This window comes from Saimiri boliviensis, chromosome 16, assembly GCF_048565385.1.
Source record: "Saimiri boliviensis isolate mSaiBol1 chromosome 16, mSaiBol1.pri, whole genome shotgun sequence".
In the NCBI taxonomy this organism is placed as follows: Eukaryota; Metazoa; Chordata; class Mammalia; order Primates; family Cebidae; genus Saimiri; species Saimiri boliviensis.
In genome coordinates, this window is record NC_133464.1 from 12,024,341 (window position 1) to 12,050,631 (window position 26,291).

Sequence of the window (26,291 nt, forward strand, 5' to 3'; positions counted from 1 at the left end):
TTTTTTTTTTTTTTTTTTTTTTTTAGCTCTAAATAACTAAAGGTTGCCTAATGTGTATAAGTAGATTTACCTGTAAATATATAAGGGAAGTCCCAATTATTGTACATTTTCATAATTCAATGTGAATTTCATACAAAGCAAAGTTTCACCATTAAGAAAATAAACATTTTTGTTCCTATCACTGAGTGAATATTTGTAATTTCTATTTAAGCCATTTCTAGATTTTTTTTTTGGTCCTTTTGTGAGCCTCTGAGATTGGTGCCATTTTATCACAATATTTCTCTTCTTGATTCTTTACATGAACCCAGGTTTCCAGAAAGGTATCCTTAGAAAAAAGAAAGTACTTTAAGGGAAATGGATGCGTACTTCAGTCCCATTATATATGTAACTGAGTATCATCTTTTTAAAAGGCCACATTACCATGGAATAAATTAAAATTTAAAAATCCAGTTTCTTGTACACATAACCCCTGTCCAGTTTTTAAAATGTGATTCCTTATTTCTAAAAACCTAAAATGGACATCCCTGAATAACAATTCATTTTTAAATTAATTATCAGTAGGTAAATATATGCTGACACAGAGTATAAACAACTTCTGTCACTATTTATTTAAAATGTTACATTGTACATTTTTCATAATTTGAGAATCTTCTTTTAAAGTTTAAAGTGAGAGTAGACAAAGTACTTACTCATTTAGTGTTTAAATGATTTAATGACAAATAACTTAATGACTAGTCTTTGCTCTTGATCCAGCCCCAGTTTGACTTTCTACCTCCTGTGTTTCTCTTCATTGTTCCCATGTGAAAATGTTGCCTGATAGGGAATTCTGGAAAAATTGGATCCATTGATTAATGTGAATATGCTTGTTTTCCTTAGATTCTAATACTAGCGTAAGAATGTGGATTTCTAATAGCCATGCAATTCAGTGTATCTCAATGCGGGCGCTATTGACATTTGGGGCCAGGTCATTCCTTGCTTGGGGGTTGTCCTGTGCACCAGAGGATGCTGAGCAGCATCCCTGGCTTCCACCCACCAAATGCCCACAGCATGTCTTCACACCCCACCCCATGTGACAATCAAAATTGTCTGTGGATGTTGCCAAATGTCTTTCGGGTGGAAAAATTGCTCTCGTTAGGAACCACTTATGTTAATTGTGGAAGAAACATTTTTTTTCTAGTGTTATTTGCATCTGAGTTTGCAAAACTCATTTCTAATAGGTACTCAGATTTCATTCGTAATTCAGAAATAGAAAAACATACAATGGTCTTTTTAACCTGTCCTAGTGGTGATTATACATGGTTTCCTTTGCATTTATATGTTCTAATGGCCTAGTAAAATAAGAATCCAGACCTCTCTCATGTAATTGTTAAGGATATTCTGAGCCAAGCCAGATTTCACATGCATTTCCATTCCATCCATCCCAGCATTCACAGTTTCCACAGCTACATATTCCATTCCCTGCAATAAAACATATGAGAATCATGATCATGATAATAAAATGTGCCAAATTTAAACATGCTATTATAAATCATAAGTGTCCACAATGAAATCATTTCATTCATCCTTGGTAGAATTTCTTATTGTGCAACAATATTATTATATCTTATTAAGCAGCTGTGAGATGTCTAATCTCACTTTTAATGAGTGGCATTTATTTGGTGCCACCATTTACCGATCAGTAACAATCCTGTATCACTCCGGCTAGGCTTTTAGGTGACAATTTTGTTTTCCCTTAGAGAGCAAGTTATGTCTGACTTATGAATAAATACTGAAAAACAAAGTTCTTTGACACAACATAAGGCAGGCCAGGTAATCAGCTAGAAGACAGTCTTATGTAGTACGGATGGTTGGGAAGCAAGGGTCTAACTTCATGACACACTCTGCCAGAGCTGAGGAGGACAAGTATACACAACTCCGTTTCCTCTGTAACTTGGCTAAACAAATGAATTTATAACCAATTATGAGGACTCAATAAATTAGGATAACTCAATAAATTAGTGGCTATGACAGCGCTGAGCCCTCTTTACACCTTTCCCCCATACACATCCAGTTCCCGAAAAGCAACCAACACATCAATGAGTGGTACCCAGATTCTGTTTAAACAAAAATTCCATTCCCTGTACCATGTTCAAAGTAAAATGGTTGCTGAGAAAATTCTATTCTGTATTTCATATGTAACTGCATACATGTGAGTTTGAGGAGGAAGGTTACTTTTGGGAAGTATCCCAAATAATTACAGAATTCAGCTTCATTCTCTTGTGTTCTCCTATGCCAAGGAATAATGTGAGGGCTTATTCCCAAATGCCCACTTCCCCCTTGGTAGTTACTTCATATTCACAGTTGGCCCTCTTGGTCCGGCTACCTAAAGCATTGCATGACGAGTGTCCCTTGGCTCTGTAACAAACTGTGGCATAGAGCAATTAGAAAAGGTTAATACTGGACCTGTACAAATGAGACCATCATGTTTGTCGCAGTCTCTGTCATCACAGTCACAGAATTCCCCAGAAATATACCATTCTTCAGCAGAACAAATGCACTTTCCGCAATGACAAGAACCTGAAATTACAAAGGCTATTACTTGCCATCATGAAACAACTAAAGGTTTCCATCTTGAATACAGTATCGTTGACACACTGACAACAGGCTTCAAATAACCTATCATCCAAAAGTAAAAGTGTATTGAATGGTTGGTTTCTCAGAGGGGAGCTTTACTTACTGTAATTCATAAAGGTCATCCAGGAAAGCCTTCATTATGGATCTAGACAGTTGCAATTAGCCTTGAGCAAATGTCCCATGGCCCAGTCTGGTTAAAATGTCAATGAGAACAGAATGGGGCTGATTCTTATAGACGGTCTTCCAAAAAGGTATTCAAAAATAGATTCCACCTCCCACCAAATTGAATCATGTTTTTAAAGTGCCTGTTCTTTAAAGGAATGGAATAGGGAATTGTATTAAATTAGGATGCATTTCTAATTAAAATAATTACTAAATTATTGTGCTTCTAATTTTGGATTTTGTTTACATGATTTTCTTGGAATAGCACACCTGCATATTGGGTGGCTAATTAAAGTGCTAAAAATGCACACAATCACTCAGTATATCTGCCTTACGAGACCTCATCTTCAGGATTCTCTGTCATAATCTAGGATAGCTCAAATACTCCCAAAGTACACCCTTTATGAGGCTCTGGATTCAACTCTTTTCCCCTCCACTTCACCCATTTCTCCTCCTACCTAATTTAAAAACTTCCTCTTTGGTTATTTAAAATACCCTCATTTACTGAGTAAAAATTGTATTCGTGGTATATTTAAAATCAAAGAAAATAAATTAAGTAACGGGTATCCCAGACGGAAGTAAGTTTTCTCAGTATAAGCAGCTTTCCATGACAGGCTAAAAACTCTTACATGGAAAAATTGCCTCAATGAGCAGGAAAGACTTTAAAATGAAAAAGAAACAAAAAGAACTTCCTTTTCCTTGAGTTGATTGTTCTTTCCAAACATGACTTCCCTTTTCTAAAAGATGGCTATCGCTAATTTTTAAAGTCAAAACCCACCTTGAAAAAATATGCAGTTGAAAAAAGTATTTTGGCATATTTAACAAAACTGTAGAATTGGTAAGTTCAAAATATATTGAAAAGAGGCAAGAATCAATCATTAGTGCTTCTTTTAAAACACAATGATTAAAAATGAGTTAACAGCTGGGGTGATTAAAGTGATTAGGGAAAAAGAATTGTGGTCATCATAGATATCATGAAAGGATTCAGGTTTACGTGTCCCAAGCATGAAGTGCTATGTGATATTTCATATCAGGGAAACCAGTATATGCAATTCAGCTGCAAAAATCCCCAAAGGCCAAATTAATTGTTTCCCATTTCTTGACACACTTCTCAAGGTAAGAGAGCAGTCAAAATTAGTTCTATTGTGACAGTTGTGTTTTCATTTATTTTTAACTTCTTGCATGGCTACGGCATAATTCCATTTAGTCTTGACTTGTTTTCCTGAGGATCCAGGTTGATTTGCATGCTCTTGAGCAAAACAGACACATCTTTTCAGTTCTGAGTGACTGACAGCCCAGTGGTGTCTCAAGACCCGGGATGCTGCTTCTCTCGTCAGTCTGCAAGAAATGCTGGTCCTCTTGTGGTCTCATCCAGGTGCAGAGTTTCCTGATTTTAGAAACGTTTTAATTCTAATTTTAAAGACACATTTCTAGGCATAAAAATGTTCAACACTACTGCTTGTTTTACAAACATATAGTGATAGATACCTGCACAAAGAACACATGAAGTATTTAACCATCAGAGAAGTTTCCTCAGAAGGCACCATACTTAGCATTTTCTTTCCATGCGTAGAGGAATATTAATTATTTGAAGAATTTGTTTTTAGCTGTTTCTAAAGTAGTGTCTGATTTTATGTCTATAATATTCATATATACACCCAGTATATCATTTTATGTATGTCACAATTCACAAAAAGATCTTATCTTTCATCTCAGACTTATCCTCTGGCCCTGGAACTATTCTAATCACTGCTCTTGCTTCTGGAATGCTTAGCTTCATGCCATAGTAAAGCATTTTCAGAAACCTGGTAAGCTCAGCTAAAGTTAATATGGCATATACAGATCGAGCATTTGATGAGTAGATTCCAGTTCCAAAAGTCTACTAGTCACTGAAATACTTAGAATAAAAAATGAGGATTGATCTTGTATGTGTCACGAAACAGTAGCTTTTCTAGGTCAGCATTTCCCCGGCTGTGTTATTCTTTCCTGTTTATCAATGCTCAATGCATCTTAGAGGTAGGAAATTCTTCTACTGCTTGTGAAACTAGGACTAATAGCATGTAGTAATAACACACTGTGAATAGTTATTAGGACCTGTTATAGCACTTTTCTTGTAGAATGCTCTAGCTGTCTGTTTTCTTCCATAACAGGGGTCAAACTGTCCCTCTCTTAAATGGAAACAAACAGAGAGAGGATTCCATGTAGGCTGCGTGATTACTAAGAGGTGAGAAATGGTTCAACTCAGCTGGCCAAGACCCATTCACACCCCCGAGACCCAGCCCAGCCAGAGAAAAGCTAGCTGATCTTTGCAGGAGTTCGAGGGCAGAAAGTTCATCACGATAACACCACCAATCCATTCATTTTCTTTCTTAATATTAGGACCCTTAAGAATGTTCCCATATCCCTTCTGTGCATTTTTGCTGGCTTCCATCCCTGTGAAATCAGCCACATTTTCTCATGAAGATTCAGAGCATCTTAGGACATAAGAAGGGAAAAGAAATGAAACGTTACCTTCGAAGATGAGAATGGAAGTCAGTGAGAATAAAGAAGTTGCCCTGGACCTCACAGGCAATAAACACCAGTTAACTGAAGACTTCACTCTGATTCAATCCACTCTTCTTTTTAGTGATCTATCTGTGATGTATCTCCCAGCAAAAACTCTCATATACAGTAGTTTAAAAAATGAGTCGTGTGTTCCTGCAGGTCTGACTGCACAGGCATATTGAGGGAGGCAACTTGAACACCAGGCTGAGGCTGATTTTGTGAAGCATCTTTTACTCTTTGTCTTTTCTGGGGATGTGGAACAGGGGCGTGGGTCAATGAATGTGTGTGTGTGCTGGACTTACTTGGATAATGTGGGACCCGAGAAGTTTCACTATGAGAGTTTAAGGAGACATTTAACGACATGTGGTTTATAGCCATTGTCACATAACAGCATCTATAAGAGGACTGGATGTGATTATCTGGATCTAGCTTGAAGTAATTGAGGCAAAGATATAATTGTATAGTCTTGGATCCAAATAAATAAATCCCCAAACGAACAACACATCCCAAAGTGAACTATATCATGTACTTTGCAAAGGTAGCTGAGCTTAGGGGAGACCCAACATGGCACTAACCTCATCTCTCTTGGTTATTCACAAAAAAGATTTCAGTCTAAGGGCAAGGCACCTTTGTCAGTTGCCCATTCCATTACTAACACTGGACTTTATTTTTCATTCAAGCCTGATGAAATGCTGCAACCTGACATCCCAGCAGGCAGTTTTCCCTATTGTACTAACTATTCCATCTGTTACGAAGGTCACAACAATGTATCTTGTTTTAAATTTTTCTATGGAGTGATTTACTGTCTTGACTATAAATTTGTAAAGAAATAAAACACTATTTCTTCATCGTCTCCTGAGGTGACAGCTTTATTCACAGCTCATGGGAAATGCATGTTTCAGCCTTTTGGTGGGTACGGGCCACAAAGCAGTGTGCCAATGGTCACCTCATGCCCACTGCTCAGGTCTGTCCCATAATCAAATAAAGGAGGATTCTGAATATCTTTTGTGACCATCAGGGTGAGGGACTTTCCTTGTCAAATTTGAGGAAACTGATAGGAAATTTGGACAAGTCCATGAGATTGAACAAGGATACATGACCCCAGTCAAACAACTGGAAACAGGTTTCTCTATTCCATCACCATATTGAAGTCCCTTAGTCTATTGCAGGCATTACTCTTCCTGTGGTTCCTGGGGTGGGATGTGGGGCAGTGCTCCCCACTGGAATCCAGAGTAACTGTGGCATCCCCATTAACCTCTGTACCTACCAGAGATTACGGTTCCATGATACTGGTTTTGTCCCCTTTCTTCATCCCTAATCCAGCACTGATGTCTCCATAATAGGAGAAAAGAAGGGAGCCCCCAGTCAGCTGCTGTCAGGAGTGTGAACGCCCGTCCACTAACATGAATGTCAGCATGTGCAGCCACGGGGCAGCTTTCCTGTTCCCTTTGAAGCTTAAAGACTCCAAGACTCTCTACCCATTGAGGGATAAACAAATAATTTAGACAAATATGCTTTCAGCCCTTCACTGATCTCTGAGTATATTGCCACCACCCAAAGCAAACAATTTGCAAAGGTGTTAGCTAGGGAGACTCTGGCTTTGTTTTGTTTTGTTTTGAGGAAATGCTGACTCAGTAGTCAACCTATTTTTTTCTTTGTATTTTCTACATTTATGATGCCAAAAGATGAGAATCTTTCCTAGGGCTGTAATGACTTCAATAAGGATGTTTATTTCTTGAAAAGAAACAGCTTTTGTTGCATGACATTCAGTTTAGGAAATGGAAGACTGCTATTCGTTACCCTGGAGAGTATGGTTTGTGTGTTCTTCCTCAACTTGCAGTTGGACAGGTCTTAGGGACGACCTGCTTACGGACATGGTTAATGATTCAACGGCAAGTGTAGTAAACACAGAAATACAAACAATAGCTGACTTTTAAAATAAACACATATAAATAAGCACGCTAGTGCTTTAATATGCATGGGTATCCTCATTCAGTAGAGCTTCTGTGAAAAGCTTCTATTCTTATCCCAGTGACAATGCCATTACAGAAAACCAAGTAAAACACTATCTAAACTTAAGTGCTCTGTGTCTGAAGCAATGCTAAGAGAAAAAAAAAATCTAATTTAAAAACTATTCACTCTCAGTATCTTTTTATATACAGATGATTCTCCTGTGATCTGATAACATCTCTTTTCTTCCCTCTCACTTCTCTCTTGCAGTTTCATTCCATCCCTGCCTCTCACTTCTCTCTCTCGCAGTTTCATTCCATCCCTGCCTCCTTTCCTGCTTTTCTTCATTAACCCCTTTCTCCCCAGTTCTTTCCCTTGTTCTCTTCCTTTTAAACTTTCTTTTAGGTTCTGTCAACACAGCTTGAATTCAAGGTAGGTGTTTCTAGAAAGTGAGGCCCTTTGAGAACAGAACTGGTAGAATATTTGTTTGGGGCTTGAAATTAGATTAAATTAATGCGAGAACAAACAAGTCACAAAGCAATTGCTTTAAGCTCATTTTCCACCTGCCTGCTGTCATGGCATTAGGTTGAAGACATGGCCTCCTTGCCTGAGCACTGTAAACACAAGTTTTGAACACAGAATTACCGGAAACCAAGGACACTGCTATCTATTGATGTGAACATGTTCACATCCATTTTCATCTCCCTTCTTGGCACCACAAATAGTCAAAGCATCTATCCTCTTTTATGTCTGAAGTTCTGCCAAAAAGTCTCTTTCATAGCATTAGTCTTGCAGATGAGGCAAAACAAAAGCTACTGTTTAGAGGACACATGACCCATCTTGCTTCAGGGACCTCCTTCCTTCCTGCGTGTGTGGTAGCCTCACTGGTGTGGTTCTTTGACAATAGGATTCAGAGTCTCTAGCACACTTATGATTCACTGTCTTCTTCAGAAAGTTGTTTGCATGGTCATCTTGACCAGCACAGGTGTTTGAGGGTAGGGCTGTGCCTTGTCTGAAAAAGAAGTTGTGTCTGTTGTATAAGGAGGATACTGAGCTGAAGAGGAGAGCTGGGAAGCTCCATAACTTCTGCTTCTTTGAAGGACTGCTACCCAGACATGAGGTGAGAATCTTTCAGGCTCCCTGTGTCTTCCTAGTCACTAGCAAAAAAGAACACAGCTGCTTTCTAGAAGATGCCATATGCACTACAATGGCAGGATTTTAAAGTCCCTTCAGGAATAGTTTACAGAAACATCAAAATTAAGGTTTTCAAAATTTAATCTGTTAGTGTTCTTTACTTAGGGAAAATCTGTTCCAATTTCTCTCTCTCTCTCTCTCTCTCTCTCTCTCTCTGTGTGTGTGTGTGTGTGTGTGTGTGTGTGTGTGTATGTGTGTGTGAGGGGGGTATGTGTGTGTAGGATGGGAGATGGGGAAGGCTTTCTTTTTCCTTGAATGTGTTTCCGTGGCAAATGTTTTATTGGGTTGGTGGCTTCTACTCAACCAACTTGTAGGTTATAACCATTTGGCAGGCTTTCTTTTTTATTCCTTTTTTTTTCTTTGGAGTTGGAGTCTTGCTCTGTCAGCCAGGCTGGAGTGCACTGGTGTGATCTCGGTTTATTGCAACCTCCTTCTCCTATGTTCAAGCTCTTCCTCTGCCTCAGCCTCCCAAGTAACTGTAATTACAGATGTGAGCCACAGTGCCTGGCTAGTTTTTGTATTTTTTTAGTAGAGTAGATTTTGGTTTTCACCATGTTGGCCAGGCTGGTCTAGAACTCCTGGCCTCAAGTGATCCACCCGTCTTGGCCTCCCAAAGTGCTAGAATTACAGGCATGAGCCACTGTGCCCAGCTGAACAATGACCTATGTGCTTATATCAGGCTGAACGTGTTGACTTGGAACAATTGGTGACTTTTCGGTCAAAGAAAATTACATCAGATTTGTGAGATACTACCCACCCCCATAGCTTTTCTTTCATTTTTAAAACATTAAGCTCAATTAAACTAAATATTTTGTCTCCTTTTATGTCTTCTCACACCTTCAATCCCTCCCTGCTCCATACGCAGCTAAATAATTTCGCCCCAGAACTTCCCAGGGTCCTATGCCTTGGTAGCTCAAACGCTTATGATTACTTTTCCACAGTTCTGAGCTGTGTTGTTTTAGAGGTAAGCTCAACAATCATTCTGTGGCCTTCTTTCCCCTTTTGTGGGTCCATTTAGTACCCTGTATATTTTGTTGTCCTAATTTCTTTATATAAGTATTAATTCTATACATTTCAGCAATAACTTCACTTACAGGGATATTTTTGCATGACTCTTCTTGCATGCATTTCATTTCTTAGATTTAAAACTTCAATTGGTTAATCTGCAAGCTTCAAGTTGGGTACAGCAGAGGACCTAGTGGTTTGCTTTCATGCAAAGTTCAGTCTGGGAAAGACAGTTGCTACATGCTGTTCTACCAATCATGTGTCAGAACAGGAATCGAGTCCAGGCTCCAGCAGAGACACTCACCCTTCGCTGAGCACAATATGCCATCTGCTGATTCACACAGATTCTTGCTTTGTTCTTCCGTCATGTTACACTTCCGCGGATGTTGGCAGAGCTTCCCAAACCATCCTCTCTCACAAACGCAGCGACCACAGGAACATGTGCCGTGGCCTGTGAAGCAACCACAGGGAGGGAGCGAGAGAAGAGGATGGGTAAATAACCAGCTGAAGCAGAGGGTTTTAAGAAAGAAATGTATAAACCGTAGGATCTTATTTCCTACCCAACACATTTTTTCTTTATGCGTAATCAATTTGGCATGCAATTGTTTAAAAGAACTTACAACAGAGTTCTAGCTTAACATAATAAATTTGAATGTAGCATAGTAGATAGACTTGAGAAAGAAATCTTGCAATAATTCAAAATAGAATTATACCACCCTTTCTTGATAGAAAATACTTCTTCATTTGCATTTTTATCAGTATGGAGTTTTAGTGCTATTCTTCATTGCACACACCAGGCTGTCCAGACCAATTTATAAGGCTAGTCACATTACCACTGCTGCCAGTATTGATTGATTATTCTCCTGTTGCTTACTAATAAAACAGAAGGTTAACTTTCATACGAATGGCATTAGGCACTATATTACTTTATCAGTGTAAATCTCTTCTTACTAATAATAAGAGATAAAAGTGGAAGTCATAGTGTCTCTCTATCATTGCACAAAAGTTAACGTCGGCTTGGATTCCCATTTGGCTCCTTTTTTTAGTTTGGTTCCTGACAATGGTTCCTGGTTTTTAAGATGTTTATCTTTTGGTATATATGAAACATTGTATTTGTGTAGTTGCTTGCCACCAACACACCATTAGATTGCATGAAATTCCATTTCAATTTCTTCCATTTAAGCTTCCACTCAACCCTTTCTTCCTTTTCCTGATATGTGCATTGTCTTACAGCAGGGTCTCTCTGAATCAACTATTTGCCTAGCAAAGAGCTACTGAGTATCTATTATAAACAGAGCATTTTGCTAGGCACTAAGGGATACAAAATCAAGCATGATGGTCAAAGTGGTGCCTGCTCCTCTCTCAGGGACAGATACATTCATCAGTCACACTGATTAGCCTCTCTGAAGCTGTTGACATCATTCTCTGTTAACCATTCGTTCTGGCAAGACCCTCAAGAGTGAACCTTGCTCCAGCTGCTTCCCCTCCATTCAGCTCTGCACAAGGAGGATGAGTTACCAATGCTTAAGGGTTTGCAATTAATTATTATAATAATTTTTTTTAAGGAGTAATAGGATTTTCTTGAATTTCACCCATCTATTTCATGGATGAATGTAATTGATGGATGTGAGTATTGGGAGCATGAAAGTGAGCAGACTGGTGGAGAAGTCCAAGTTATGGCATGAGAAATACGGTGATGAAAAATGCAGAAGTGTAAGTGTAGTGAAGGACACTTGGGAGAATGAGGGTTGGTAGTAAGTGACTGTGGTGAAAAGAAGGTTTTTGATCACTGAGAGGTAAGGAGGTAAGTAGACGTCTCCTGGAAAGGGTTTCTTGGAAAACTATTTTTTTAAAATAAATAAAAGAGATTTTCCCTTGGCCATACCATGTCCCTGCTTCGCAGGCTGAGCAACAAGTGCCTCCCAACAGCCAGAGAAGGTCTGGGAGAGCAGTTTTTAAATCCAGCATATGTTGCTCCCCTGGAGAAAATTGGGGTCCTGAAAGAAAGCCAGGGTACCAGAAATGTCTAACCTTCTTTTAAAGAATATGTTGGGAAAAACATCAGACACCAATGGGATACTACTAATTTGCAAGAAAAATGTCACTGCCATGCCTCTAACATGCACTCAATCAGCATGCACTCTGGCACTTTCTAAGGTTGATGACTGTCCATCGCACGGGTTATCAAAAATGGAAAAAAGTAAATAAATAAATGAGTTGATAAATAAATCAGGTAATTGTGGTCTTTTTCACTGAGCTTGACTTAAGTGAAAAGTAAAAACAAACAACAAACAAACAAACAAACAAAAACCCTCAAAACTGAAACCCTGAAAGTAAAGTTTAAAAATAGCATTTATGTAAATATATGACTGATAATTCGCTCAGCCTGAGAAGCTAAGGGAAGCCTGCAAAGTGAAAGCCTACTATGCAGGGTGGCTCAGCTTTGCAGAAGATGAAATAAAGGTATACATGGAGGTAACATGGTGATGTTTCAAATTTATTCTCAACACAGCCTTGAAGTCTGGTGGTAATTCCATTTTACAGTCAGCCAACTGAGCCTCAGAGAGATTCAGTGCCATAATTTCCTCTCAATCACATAGTTCAACCACACAGGATCGGAACTGACTCCAGTTCCTCTGATTCCAATATCTACACTCTTCCCAATGTGTTGCTTTGCCTCTATATTTCACTTCAGAAAGTGAGTCACAGCAGACTTTTCTTAATTCCTGTCTCTTTCAACCACTACATCATTTGAATGTGTATATTTGAGATTCACAGCCGCTTTCTCCTTGCAAGTCTCTTCTCTATTGGCATGATACAAGATTCTTGCTGCCCCAGTCAACACTCCTTTTTTGTCTCTCTTTATTCTTCTTTTTTTTTTAACTGAACGAGTAAGTGTAGGTATTTACCCAATGTTTATCTTTAATCATCTTTTTAAATCTCTCTATAATTTCTCCATTATCCATTTATCCATTAAATTGTGGGCTTTCAGATAACTACCAAGACCACAGGGCTGTATCTCCAGCCCTGATTCTCTCCCACATTTCCCTCTCATGATTCCACATTTTGTGTTCTATTATTATCCCTACTTAATATCTCCAGAGCTACATATATGATTTTTCTTTCCAAAAGCTGATTTTTTGTCTTTCTCATTCTTTTAATGAACAGCTATCCTTTCAATCAACCAGTTCAAGATGTTTTCAGTCACATTTGAATTTTCCTTACTGCCCTCATCCAATGTGTTGTCAAGTCTTGTTGAAACCACCTCCAACCTTCCCACTTATATCATCATCATAACTTTGGAGAAACCTTCCTATCATGTCTCTCCAATACTCTTGCTCACAGATTGCTACAGCACAACTTGATGCTCATCATAGCTTTGATGTCTAGTCCTGTACAATTCCCTAATGCTCATGGCATAGAGTTTACCTACTCTCACCTTTGTTATGTTTTAGTTTCATGAAAAACAGAGTTCCAAGCTACATTTCCAGTCGTATTCCTTCTCTTCTTCCTTTAACCAACCTGGCCCGTTCATTGTTTCCTGCACATTTGTCACGCTTTTCTAAGACCATGTTTTTTTCAGAGGTAGAAATGCCTTTCCCTTACTTTACATATTCAGGTTCTGAGTGATTTTCAAAGCTCAGCAGAAGTAACTATCCCTGTGTGAAGACTTTCCTAATATCCCTAAGAGGAACTCATTGTCTCTCCTCTGAATTTCTATACTATCTTATTTTTTTACCTCCTGTGGAACTTTTTTGACTTCCATCTCATGGTATGTAGTTATCTGTTAAATGAATCCATTACTCTAATGTGAATTTCCTGAGTAGGAATTATTTCTCTCAGCACTACAGTCTTCAGAGTGTCAAATGCAATGCCTGAGACACAGTGAGTCTTCAAAAACTTGGAGGAGATTGAGATTGTCTTTATCAAAACATCTTTCTTATTTTTACCCACAAATCAAACTGCAGAGCCGAGCCGCCAAGTGAGAAAATTCGCACCCCTTAAGAGCTATGTACTCAATGAATTATTATTAAATTGAGTACATCTTGACTTGTCCACTAAAACCAAAGTCCACTTAAAGTCCAGATCTCCTTAAACAATTAAGTAAAAAGTTGTTCATCTTTGGAGGCAGAGAATCTGTTGTACAAGAAACCTAAAAGAAAGAGAAAGAGCTTCTAGTACCAGCTCAATTGGGCTATGAACTTCTCAAATGCTCACGTTTCTTACTGACCCCAGATTGGTAAGAATTGTCAATGATTTAACATAACTGAAGTAAATTAACCTGTATTGCATAGAAAAAGATTATCTTTTTTTTTCCAAATTTAGTGCATTATGGAAAATGAAAATACATCTTACGAAAATTTGTAGGATTCAGCAAGAGTAATGCTTAGAGAGAAATTTACAGGATGAATGTAAACATCAGAAGCAGTGAAAAATATAAAATCAGTGATGTAACCTTAAACTTTAAAACATGAAACAACAGCAATATAGAACTAAATTGATCCTAAGAAAAGAAATAGAATCAAATCCATGACAAACCAATACACTTGGAAATAGAAAATCAACAGAGAAAATCAATAAAACAAAAATTGGTTATTTGAAAAGATCAATAAAATTATTAAATATCTGGCCAAGATAAACAGGTAAAAAAAAGAGAAGACACAAATGTTTAATATGAAAAATAAAAGAGAGATCATATTTTACCTCATGGATATTAAAAGGATAATAATAGAATATTATAAACAATGATTTGTCTACAAATCTGATAACATATATCAATTGGACCAATTCCATGAAAGACCCAAACTATTAAAACCCACATAAAGAGAAACAAGTAATTAAAGTAGACCTATAGTTACTTTTTATTTATGCAATATTTTTTATTATGATAAAGTAGATATAACATAAAATGTGCTATCTTAGCCATTTTAAGTGTACAGTTCAGTAGCATTAAGTATATTCTCACTGTTGTACAACCATTACCACCATTCATTTCTAGAACATTCTCATCTTCCCACATTGAAACTCAGTACCCATTAAACAATAATTCCCATTCCCTTCTTGGCTTGTGGAAAACACCTAGGTACCTATATAAGACAAATATATATTATTTTGCTTTTCATGACTGGATTATTTTATTTGACATAATGTCTTTAAGATTCTTCCATGTGGTAGCACGTGACAATTTTCCCCCTTTTAAAATTTGATATTCTGTCTTTAAGATATTATTGAGAATAATTTTATGGCCCCTCACTGTAAATAATATAAAATTTATGTGAGAAAATAGATGATTTTTATTATTAGTTATTTTATCATATCCTTCTACGAAGTTAAGTTGGTATCTAGCTCATGCAATCATCAAAATGCATTAATATTTAAATGTTTCAATTTGTCGTTTATATGACAGTGAATAAAATAGGCATTGGCCCTGTCTTCATGGTAATTATAGTCTACTAGGGAAGAAAATAACATTAAGCAACATTTGAGTGATAGAAGACAAAAAGAAAATGCTAGGACATTCAACAGCAAGAACACAGTTAACTAGGGTAGTCAGGGAAGGGTTTAGTGACAGCCAAGGGATGAGAAGGAGCCAGACAGCCAATGTTCTAGGAACAGAGCCTAGAAAAACGAATGAGAAGTCCTTGGGACAAGAAATAACTTGGCATGTTACAGGCAGTAAAAGAAGGCTGACATGTTCGAAGAATAATAAGCTAAAAACATTGAATAATGAAGGTGTAGAAATATTCCCTTCTCAGAAATGAGACAGAGCAAATGGTTTACTCTTGGCTAAAAAAAAAATCTAAATTTATTTTAAGAGACAGAGAAATGACAAAAGGGTATTAAGGAAGTGAGCGATGTGATGAAATGGTTTACACTGTGCAAACTCATTTGGCAACTAGGTGGGATAGATTAAGGTATGAGGAGTTAGTATAGAGAAGTTAGAGGGTTCTTGCTGTTTCCAAGTGAACCGTGATAGAGGCTTAAAGGACAGTGGTGGCAGTGGAAACCTAGAGAATTAGATGGAGAACTATTCTGGTGATGGAGCCCGTACATGTGGGATACAATGTTGGATTGGATGTGGCAGGTGAGGGAAAGAAAAGACAAGTTTCCTGGCTAGAAGAAATAGTGAGAATAATGATGCTATTTACTGGGTATGGACACTTAAGTAGAAAGAGGCAGAGGGCAGAAAATCGGCTCTGGTTTGAACCTCTTGTGTTTGAAATACTCTTAAGACAATGAGATGATGAGGTCAAGTAAGCAGCTGGGCACAAGTTGGTGCTCAGAGAACAGGTTAGTGCTGGCTCTAGGCATGTATATGTTGGAGCTTACAAACATAGATGGTACTTAAAGCCCTAGAACTGAAGCAGCTATCCAGGAAGAAATTAGTCTTAGAAAATGCCAGTATTTAGAGCTAGGAAGCTAGAGAAGCCACACAAAAACATTCCCTAAGGAAGGAGAAAAATAAGATTGTGTTGTCTCATGAGATGACAAAGGAGAGCGTCCCACATTGGAGGTCTACTGAGTGGAAGTTTCCTGAAAATTTGAGTTTAAAAAATAAGAAGTAATTTCATTCATCTTTGTCTCACCAACATGACTGGGTTGTCACTTGGGCCTGTGAGAGGAACACCCGGGGTGGCAGAACTGTTGGAGAATCGCCTACATGGATCATTCATTGAGAACAACATCTGTGTTTAGTGGTATAACTGGTCCTGTGTGGTCCAGCATAACACAGTAGTCACTAGCCACATGTGCCTATTTATATTTTTTAAAGTAAAATTTAAAAATCAGTTTCTCAATCTCACTAGTCACTTTTCAAGTGCTTGATAGTCACATGTGGCCAGTGGCTACTATGCTGAATAGTGCAGACATAGAACACCCCTTTCATCTTTTGGACAGCACTGATCTAGATAAGGACTCTCCTATGCAATCCATTGGCTCTGAGGCATATTTCCTTAAAACACTGCAATAATAGGTCTCAATTAGGAAACTGACTTATAAATAGATACTAATTAAATTAGATACTACATAATGCCTATCTAATAGCCTCCCTCCTTCATAATAATAAACAATTCCTCTTTTTTTTTCAGGGAAGGGATAATATGCCTATATGGGAAGTGACTACCCAGGCTTCTTTTGAACTCAAAGCACCTGTATGACATAGCTCTAATAAATGAGAAATCAGAGAAAATCTCCTAGGTGAGATTTCCAGAAAAATTCTGTCTTCCAACAGAAATGGGACAAACTCAGCCAGCATGTGTCCTTTACCCTTTGTCCTATTCCTCCCTATTTCTTCCTCACTGGAAGAAGGACACAACCAGAGATTGTTAATGAACATGGTAATTTTATTAGTCCATGCTCATGCTGCTGTAAAGAACTGCCCAAGACTCAGTAATTTGCAAGGAAAAAGGTTTAATTGACTCACAGTTTTGCATGGCTAGGGAGGCCTCAGGAAACTTACAATTATGGTAGAAGGGGAAGCAAACATATCCTTCTTCACATGATGGCAAGAAGGAAAAGTACGAGAGTCCAGTGAAGGGGTAAGCTCCTTATAAAACCAGATCTCATGAGAACTTACTATCACTAGAATAACATGGAGAAAACCACTCCCATGATTCAATTACCTCCTGTTGGGTCCCTCCCATGACACCTGGGGATTATGAGAACTACAATTCAAAATGAAATTTGGGTGGGAACACAGCCAAACCATAACAATGATAAATGTTATACTGGAAGAGCAGAGCAGAAGGGAAGAGATATGGGGTTCAGGGACACTGTGGTACTCAGCCACTCACCTCACTGTCCATCTATGGAATGACAACCCGAACACTCAGTATTTGTGTCCATCACCTTCAGCCAAACACAGGACTAACTGATCCACTTACAAATTCAGGAAACAGGGGTGCAATTTTAAGATGTAATTTGGAGACAATCACACCCTAACTGTACTGTCCATTTAAGAAGGGATTATTCTGAGTGTGAGGTCTGACCTCTTCCTCAATACAAGAAATCCATCAGTGCCTGGGAGTCATTGAATTCATACTCTCAGGTGGCATGATCTTCAAATTGCAGCAGTGAACTAGAGAACTCCCTGAAGAAACGTGAACTGATTGGGTAATTAAGAGGTGGTTCTTCATTATCCCTTCTTGTTTCTTAAATTGGACTCATGGGTAGCTATTCCAGGAGCATAGATGAAAGAAGAAAAGCAATAAGCAGTCTAGTTCTTATTCTCACCCAGGGTATATGGCACACAGGAGGGAAATCTCTGATTTAACCTCTATTAGGCTAAACAATTAAACACACATGTGTTTTAATTTTACTTGTATAATCTTAAAATAATACATCAATAAAATAAATAAATCTTAGGAACTATCACTCTGGACAAATCACACTTTCTTTAAGAGACTTAGCTGATAATAAATCCATGTATGCATAGGTCACATAAAATTTTCTTTTAATAAAGATGTTTTGAGAACATCCACAGACAGTCTATGATGATTGAACATGACTCACAAGTTAATTAAATGAAGAATGATCTCACTTCATGCTGATTTTCTTTCTGCTAGTCATTCTCATGATTCTTTTTCAGGTTGTAATTTTGGTGTAATCAAAACTGAACTGTAAAAATTATGAAATTAGTTATATTCGCCTTCAGGTACAACTGCTAATTTATCCAACCTATCAGAATTGGTTTAATCATCTTTAGTGTTATTGGTAAGAAGGGGGATAAAAACGTTGGCTCTTAGTTCTCATGCATCTGCTGATTAGTTAAGTTTATATATCGTTTTGGTTTTACTTATTTGCTTATTTGCTAAAATTTTAAGACAGTCCCTCGGTTTGGAGTCAGGAACCATATTTTACTCTCTGGTCACATGCTGGATATACAGGTTTTATAATCTCCATGTGAAAGGCCACAGGTCTTATGGCTTAGTATCTGGTGGAAAACTAAAGAAATTACCCAAACGAGTGACTCTCAATTTTGTTCTCCTCTGAAGCCATAACAGAGGGATGATGTCTATGTGTTTCACACTCTCATATTAGTAAGATTTGTTCTCCACTGGCAAGATGATGGGGGTGACTAACTGCTTTGGAAAAACCAGCCTTAACTCCCTCCCCGAGGTACAGAGCTGCTGATGATTTGTGTGAGTCCAACTTCCTTCCAAAACACTCCCCAGCTAGTGCTTCCAGGTACCTGAGACAGATGTATTATTTTGTTCTGTAATGCAAATGGCCAGTACAATATTTTATTTCCATTACAGATTTAGAGCATTCATCAAATATCCACTGGCACATAGTACCAGACACATTTCCTTCTTTATGTCTCATTCTTACCATAAAGCCAAATGGATTTTTATCCTTATCATATATAGAAGTAAACCAAGATAGAGAGGCCAAATAAATACACAGGTAAACCAAAGCAGAGAGGACAAGCAACCTGTCCAAGTCACTACAATAAGCAGGAAATGGAGCCAACCTATCTGAATACAAGGTTCCCATTTATCTTGCTGCATAGCACTGCCTCACTTAACTCCAAAGAAAACTGATATTTCTACTCCCTTAAATCTTACATGAAAAAATGCAACAAAGTACACACCATATACACTGAAGCAACTGAGCATACCATACAATGTGAACTTTCTCTAGCCAAAATATCAAAATACTCAAAAGATTTATGAATTTATATTTTGAAAATTATTTTACTCCTCAGAAATAAAACCTAGGGAAAAACACAACATAGCATCATCAGATATTGTTCTAGGATAATCAACTAATGAGTGATTTTTATTTTATTGTTTCCATTTCTCTCTACTTATTTTTTTTAATTTTGAAAGCAAAAACATTAATTTAAATATATTTTTAAAGACCTGACACCTAAAGCTGAGCAAAGTATAATAAATGAAGGTGATATAATGTATATTGTGAATGATAAATGAGTAAGTAATACGTGAAAAAAATCCTTTCTAAGGCTGGGTACAGAAACAGCTAAGAGCTCTTGATGCAAAAAAATAAAATCAATATACTCCTTCAATATCTAATAAATACCTTTTGACCTGTGTGTTTTTGCTCAGCCTTTCCAGGCCTAAAATGTTGTTCACATCCTATTTCTGCACATCTAAATACTAACTGTTCAAGGTCCAAGTCAAATTCTCACTCCAACTTGAAGGATCCTGTATTCAAAACTGGAAGAGTTCTTCCTTTCTCATTCTCCTTAACTTATTGTGAATCCTTTACTTGATCATTTATTCGGATAAAAATATTGAGCATTAACCTTTATCCTAGCTTTGAGCATATGATAATGAGAGACAGACTGAATATATCCATGAGAATTGTAAACTTGAAGTAAAGGGTCACAGGGACACTCTCAACACAATGTCATCACACTGCAATGTGGGTGGTGCAGTACAGAGGAAGTAGGAAGTCATTTCAGAGACACTTCCTACGGGGAATAATTTGGAAAAATCATGGACGAATAGAAGGATGGCAAGAAGTTATTCACAAGGAGAAGTGACAATAAGGACTAGAATGTCAAGGAAAGGAAACAAATATATCCAAGGGATATGTTCCAAAGAGAGCAACATATCCAAGTTTCTCTGTCTCTGCTGCTCTTTGTGAAGAAATCAGTTTTTCAAGAAATGGAGATAACTGATAAAGACAAGCATAGTCTCCTCCACCATTCAATGGCTCAAACCAGAAACCTGGTGTGATCCTTGATCCTACCCTGCCCTCCGTATTGTGCAATTATGAATTTCCTTAAATACTGCCTGTACTCGGGGGAGGGAGCTCTAAGTTTCGACTAAGCTCTCAGGCTGATACTTGCCACCAGTCTCCTTCGAAGGATATGTATGGGACAGGAGCCACATCTTGCCAGCAGGGCAGTGTCGGGCACCAGGATATACCCGTGGGAATCCTCGCAGCAGTTCATGAGGATGATTTCATATAATTGGGGATTATTTTATCTTGGGATAACACAGCCCATATGCACAGAGATGAGATCCACATTGCACAGATGTTGAGGCTTCTCTGGCTTTAGAAGAAGTTGCACACCTAACAGGAGCCAAAATCTTCCCCGATGAGTCCATAAGCATAGCTTTCAGGGAGCCCACAGGGATAGGACTGTTGGTAGAGTTATGATAGTTATGGAATCCAAAAGCATGGTGTTCCCATCAGCTGCTTATGATTCAATTAATCATCTCTTCCAAAGTAGTTGAAACTTATTAATCATAAGTCATCATTACCATGAGCAATGTTGCTTGGTAACAGTGAAATGCACCATCTTCATCTGCTCCCAGAGCTAGGAGTTTAATGGAGTGCTGGAGTCTCTTGCAGCAGGGTGAAGGGGGTTGTTAGCCTGTTGACCATACTACTTCTAACACATTCTCCAACATTTTCAAGATCCTCTCTTTAATGTCTTCTATCCAGCTAAGGCACCTTCACCTCTCACCAGGGATCATCTCTTAACATCCAGATTCACCTACCAACTCACAAACATGCATAATACTTGGACCAATCCATACTCCACCTGACATCCAGAAGTACTTTTTTAAAATACTGTGATCCTATTTAAGTTCTGTTTAAGCCCTTCCTTTGGTTTCCTGTCGCTTTCGGAGTAAAGCCTCAAGTCATTAACATGGTTTACAAAACAAGTCACACTCTTTTCCCTTTCGTTTTCTAATCGGCAATCACACAGGGTTTTTCTCCGGTCCTCAAATGTGCCTGGCACACATCACACACTCTATTTTCCCCACACGACTGAGCACGAGCTGCTCTCTGACTGTACCCCACTTCCCCTACCTGGCCAAGTTCTATGTATCCTATTACTACCAAGTATGATTGTGATGTGTACTTAATACCTATAAAGCACATAGTCTGCATTATATAGTTGTTATCCATATATGAAGGCATGAGAAAAGCCTTTCTTAGCCTTCAGTCTATGTTAAATCCCCCTGTTATGTATATTTCCATTGAATCAAGTCTCTTTTCAGATCCTTAAACTCCTTTTCATTCCTTTCTCTATGTCCTCCCTTCACACTCAACCATAAGCTCCAGGAGAGCAAATGCTCTGCATTCACCACTGAATCTCTAGTGCTGGTAAATAGACGTTCAATGAATATCTGTTAAGTTAATGAAGAAACAAATAATTACTCCAGCTTCAACCATGCATAATTTGGAGGAATTTTTATATGAAAATATTTTATTAGAACCTGGAAAGAATCTAAAACCAAGGATGACTGATGTTGAGAAATCATCTTAAGAGACACTGAACTAAAGATGAAAGTGGAAGAGACTGAAATGCAAAGCAACAAACAGCAGGCAGAAAAAACACACAAAAGCCATTTCTGGCCAGAATCGGTGGCTCAACACCTGTAATCTCAGCTCTTTGGGAGGCCATGGGAGGAGAATTCTTTGAGCCCAGGAATTCAAGACCAACCTGGACAACTTAATGAAACCCCCATGTCTATAAAAAATAAATAGCCAGCTGTGGTGGTGCATGGCTGTAGTCCCAGATACTCCGCAGGTTAAGGCCAGAGGATTGCTCGAGCCTAGGAGTGTGAGGTTGCAGTGAGCTGGGATCCCACCACAATACTCCAACCTGGGTGACAGAGTGAGACTCTGTCTAAAAAAAAAAAAAAAAAAAGCCACTTCCATGGAAATACTAAGATGTATTTTATGGGCTGGGAGATAAACAAGGAAAAAAAATTATTTTGAGAAAAGTTACAGAAGAAAGGAGTGGGAAGGTGTGCCTGAGGCCCAGGGAGAACATTTCATGAAGATCTCATGGAGGAGTAAACACAACCCTTTGCTAAAACATAGCAATGTAGAATAGGAACTGGAACCCCCTGTAATTTGAGTGATCCTATGTCTGTGAGATATGGTGTGTGGCAGGGGAATTAATGCAGCCTACAAGCAGTCCTTAACTGACAACTGTTGGATACGTTAAAAGTGTGTGTGTGTGTGTGTGTGTGTGTGTGTGTGTGTGTGTGTTTTGAGACTGAGTCTCACTTTGTTGCCCAGGCTGGAATACAATGGTGTGATCTTGGCTTACTGCAATCTCCACCTCCCAAGTTCAAGCGATTCTTTTGCCTCAGCCCTCAGAGTAGCTGGGACTACAGGAGTGCACCACCACACCCTGCTAATTTTTTGTATTTTTGTAGAGACGGGATTTCACTATCTTGGTCAGGATGGTCTCGATCTCTTGACATTGTGATCCACCCACTTCCACCTCCCAAAATGCTGGGATTATAGGCATGAGCCACCGCACCCAGCCGAAATTGTGTGTTTTATGTGTATGTTCATTGCAGTACTATTCACAATAGCAAAGACATGGAATCAACATAGATGCCCATCAATGGTAGACTAGGTAAAGAAAATGTGATAATATATCCTATGGAATACTATGCAGCCACAAAAAAGAATAAGATCAGGTCCTTTGCAGGAACATAAATGGAACTGGAAGCCATTATCCTAAGTGAACTAATGCAGGAAGAGCAAAATAAATAACACATACTCTTATACGTCAGAGCTAAAAACTGAATACACATGGACACAAAGGAACAACAACTCTGGGGCATACTGAGGGTGAAGGGTGGGAAGAAGGTGACGATGAAAAAGAAACTACATGTCGGATACTATGCTTATTACCTGGATGACAAAACAGTCTGTACACCAAACTCCCATGACAGCAAATTTACCTATATAACAAACCAGCACATGTGCCCCTGAAACTAAACGTTAAAAAAAAGAATTGTGTATTTTATACAGACTCCCAAAGTTTCACCCTCTGTACTGCAATGAAGCTCCAGTTGGCAATAGCAGGAACCAGATTGATCACAAATGTATATAGGTTGTCTTCCGTTTTCTGCCATGCTTTCCAATTCTCCTATCAGTCTTTCCTTCACCTAACCCTTGGTCCAGGATCTGATCTCCTATCATTTTTTCCTATAAAGAACTCTAACACCTGAAGCAATTTTCACTGCAAATCAAGTAATTGGTGTTCTGGTTTATATCAGTTGGGTTCAGTCTTTTACAAGTTTGAGTCATGGAAGTCCCTTCTCCTAGGGCACAGGTAACTTGTTGTAGATGAGGCAAGAATTGGTCAAACAAGACCACTTCCTGAGATGTTATCTCACATTCCCAGGAATATTTGGTCTTATCTAACAGGCAGATAGATAGATCTGTTTTCATCTTTGACTTTTCTCTCCAAAGTTGGAGAAAGGGAGAGAGATTTACAGAGAGAAAAATATATAATTTAATGCCAATAGAGGTGTAATACATTTCTGCACTCTCAACCATTTCAACCAAGTCACCAAAGAAGGTAGGCAAGGAAGCCCAGGGGAGGTTGACCATGCAAGTCAGAAAAAATGACAATAAGGTCCAGTATAGTAGCTCATGCCTGTAATCCCATCACTTTGGGATGCTGAGGAGGGTGGATCATTTGAGGTGAGAAGTTCAAGACCAGCCTATCCAACATGGTGATACTCTGCCTCTACTGAAAACTCACAAAAAATAGCCAGGTGTGGTGGTACACACCTGTAATCCCAGCTACTTGGGAAGCTGAGGCACAAGAATAGCTTGAACCCAGGAGGCAGAGGTTGCAGTGAGCCGAGATCACACTGTTGCACTCCAGCCTGGGTGACAGAGTTAGACCCTGTCTCGAACAAAACACAACACAACAGAACAAAGAAAGAAAAGAAAAAGAAAAACAACAATGATAACAGGAGGAGACAGGTAGATGGCACTTTCTAGGGGCCTGGCAAGCTTTTTATACATGTGTAGGTATATGTACATATACACACATACATATTGCTGTGAGAATTAAATGAGTTAATGTATGTCATGCTTGTAACAAACAAACAAACAGAGTAAAATCTACATAGCGATTTCTGGTAACTAATACCAATGAAGGGAGGATTTAACCTAAGAATAATATTGAGATATTGTGAAAACACTTTGGTGTCACTCTGGGGACAACTGTGGCATAAGGAACAATCTGTGAACTGAATATCAGAGCTGAAATTCTCGGTTGGCCATATTTTAGTTATGGGGTGTTAACTTCTCCAACCTCACTCATTTTTCCATTTATGAAAGAAAAATAAGCAGAAACAGTCTCTTAGAGTGACTGCCATGAAAATGGCATAAAATAAACCACCCAGCACAACAGATATTTTAAGAATATAAGCCTGGTGTTCCATTATTGGAGGCTAAACATGTGGGGGTTATTCATATCCTACTTCTCAAGGTCATCACCAAAGTCTGATTGCAAAAATTCAAAAAATTCCAACCTCAGGCATCAATGGGTTAAAAGTGCTTTTCATCTCAACTTACAGAGAAAGGAAAAAAGAAAGTATTTTTTGTTAGGTTGCAAATTGTGTATTTTATATAGGCTCCTCTTACCATTGGTTAGAGAGAGAACAGGCAAATGATTCATGATTGATATGGATTGATAATAGATATACAGATAATAGATAATAGATGATAGATACATACGCAGATACATATGATGGATGCTGCCTCAGCCTTCCATTAAGACACACATTCTACTACCCATTAGTTATTTTTCCTAATCCTCTTCCTCCTGCCACCCTCCACCCTCCAATAGAATGTTAGTAATAAGCTTATACATCTACCCCTGAACTTAAAAGACACACATTCTGTTTCCCCCTAAAATAGTGCTCAAGGCCTCAAAATAATTATCTTGAAAAGATATAATTATTTTCTTGTAATGTGATTTCATGTCCACATCACTTCATTTATACTGGAAACATGGAAAGAATCTGTAATTCACATGCATCAACCTCAGCAATATGAATTTTTTCAAGAATACAATAATAATGTTGACCCACATTCCTCACCATGGAGGTGCTTAGGTCAGCATTCTCCTCTTGGGACTCTCATATTTGTGCGTTACCTCTGCTCAGTACCCTCTATATGCCTCATTCTTTCCCTGGACAGTTTATCAATTCCAGAAAGCTCTTGTTTGGGTATTAGAGCCATTATGGAATCTGAGTGTATACCTCTTGTGATTTTAAATGTAATCTTGTTGCATTTTTTTTAAGTTTGTGGGTGATATTATACTTTCTCCTACCAGTGTTTATAAATAAAGTAATGAAAATCATGTTAAAATGCTGACTTGCTACAAAACCTTTCACACTCATAAAGTATCCTAGAATTTAGATTCGATGATCTTTTATTGATAGTGTACTGTGTACTTTCACATGCCTGGTAAACCAAGAGTTCAGAGAAATAAAGGTCATTACAAACCTAATTGTGTATTGCTTTTAGGTTCGATGATATATTGCTTTCTGTTTATCTTATTTTTAACAGCAATTGAAAAAGGAAGAGTCAATAGAATAAGAAAGGCAGGTAAAGCAAGTTGCATCCAGGTACCATACAGTTATGAGAAATGCTACTACCTCCACAGACCACACCATCGAGGTCTTCACAGCGGCGATCATCACACTCACAAGTCTTGCCATACACACGATGATCTCCTGGAGGGTAGCAGGTACATTTGCCACATTCGCATTTACCTGAAAAGTAAAAAGAAAGTGCACACTAATGAGAAGAGTCAAAGAATCACCAAAGGTTTCAAGGAGGCAAGCACACTATTAAACCCAAATCTCCTAGAACAGTTCTAGTCTGTGCCTGGTAATAGTTACACAAATACACATTTCCAACCTCCCTAAGGTAAGCTAAAGTTTAAGCATAAATACCATGGTGGTCTGGAGTGGAAGTGGCATTCGCTGGCTCAGAAGTCATTCACAGTTGCTACTCTCTAGTTTTTGTTTCATTCGTTTTTGAATAAATGCATTATAAAAATCTCTGGC

At 38.3% G+C, this 26,291-nt stretch overlaps 1 protein-coding gene across 2 annotated transcripts in view; it reads right to left on the bottom strand.

The window, feature by feature from the left end:
- Positions 1-26,291, bottom strand: part of ITGBL1 (integrin subunit beta like 1) — a 260,806-nt gene continuing 234,515 nt past the window's right edge. Inside the window, exons 8-12 of one of the 2 annotated variants that reach the window (XM_039473178.2) lie at positions 25,878-25,994; positions 9,773-9,919; positions 2,443-2,556; positions 1,351-1,458; positions 5-826 (exon numbers count right to left, since the gene is read on the bottom strand). In XM_039473178.2, the coding sequence (XP_039329112.1) occupies positions 1,367-1,458; positions 2,443-2,556; positions 9,773-9,919; positions 25,878-25,994 (470 nt within the window). In that variant the 3' untranslated portion in view covers positions 5-826; positions 1,351-1,366. Of the gene's footprint in view, positions 1,459-2,442; positions 2,557-9,772; positions 9,920-25,877; positions 25,995-26,291 lie in introns of both variants that reach the window. The other variant, XM_039473177.2, reaches the window with a different exon arrangement.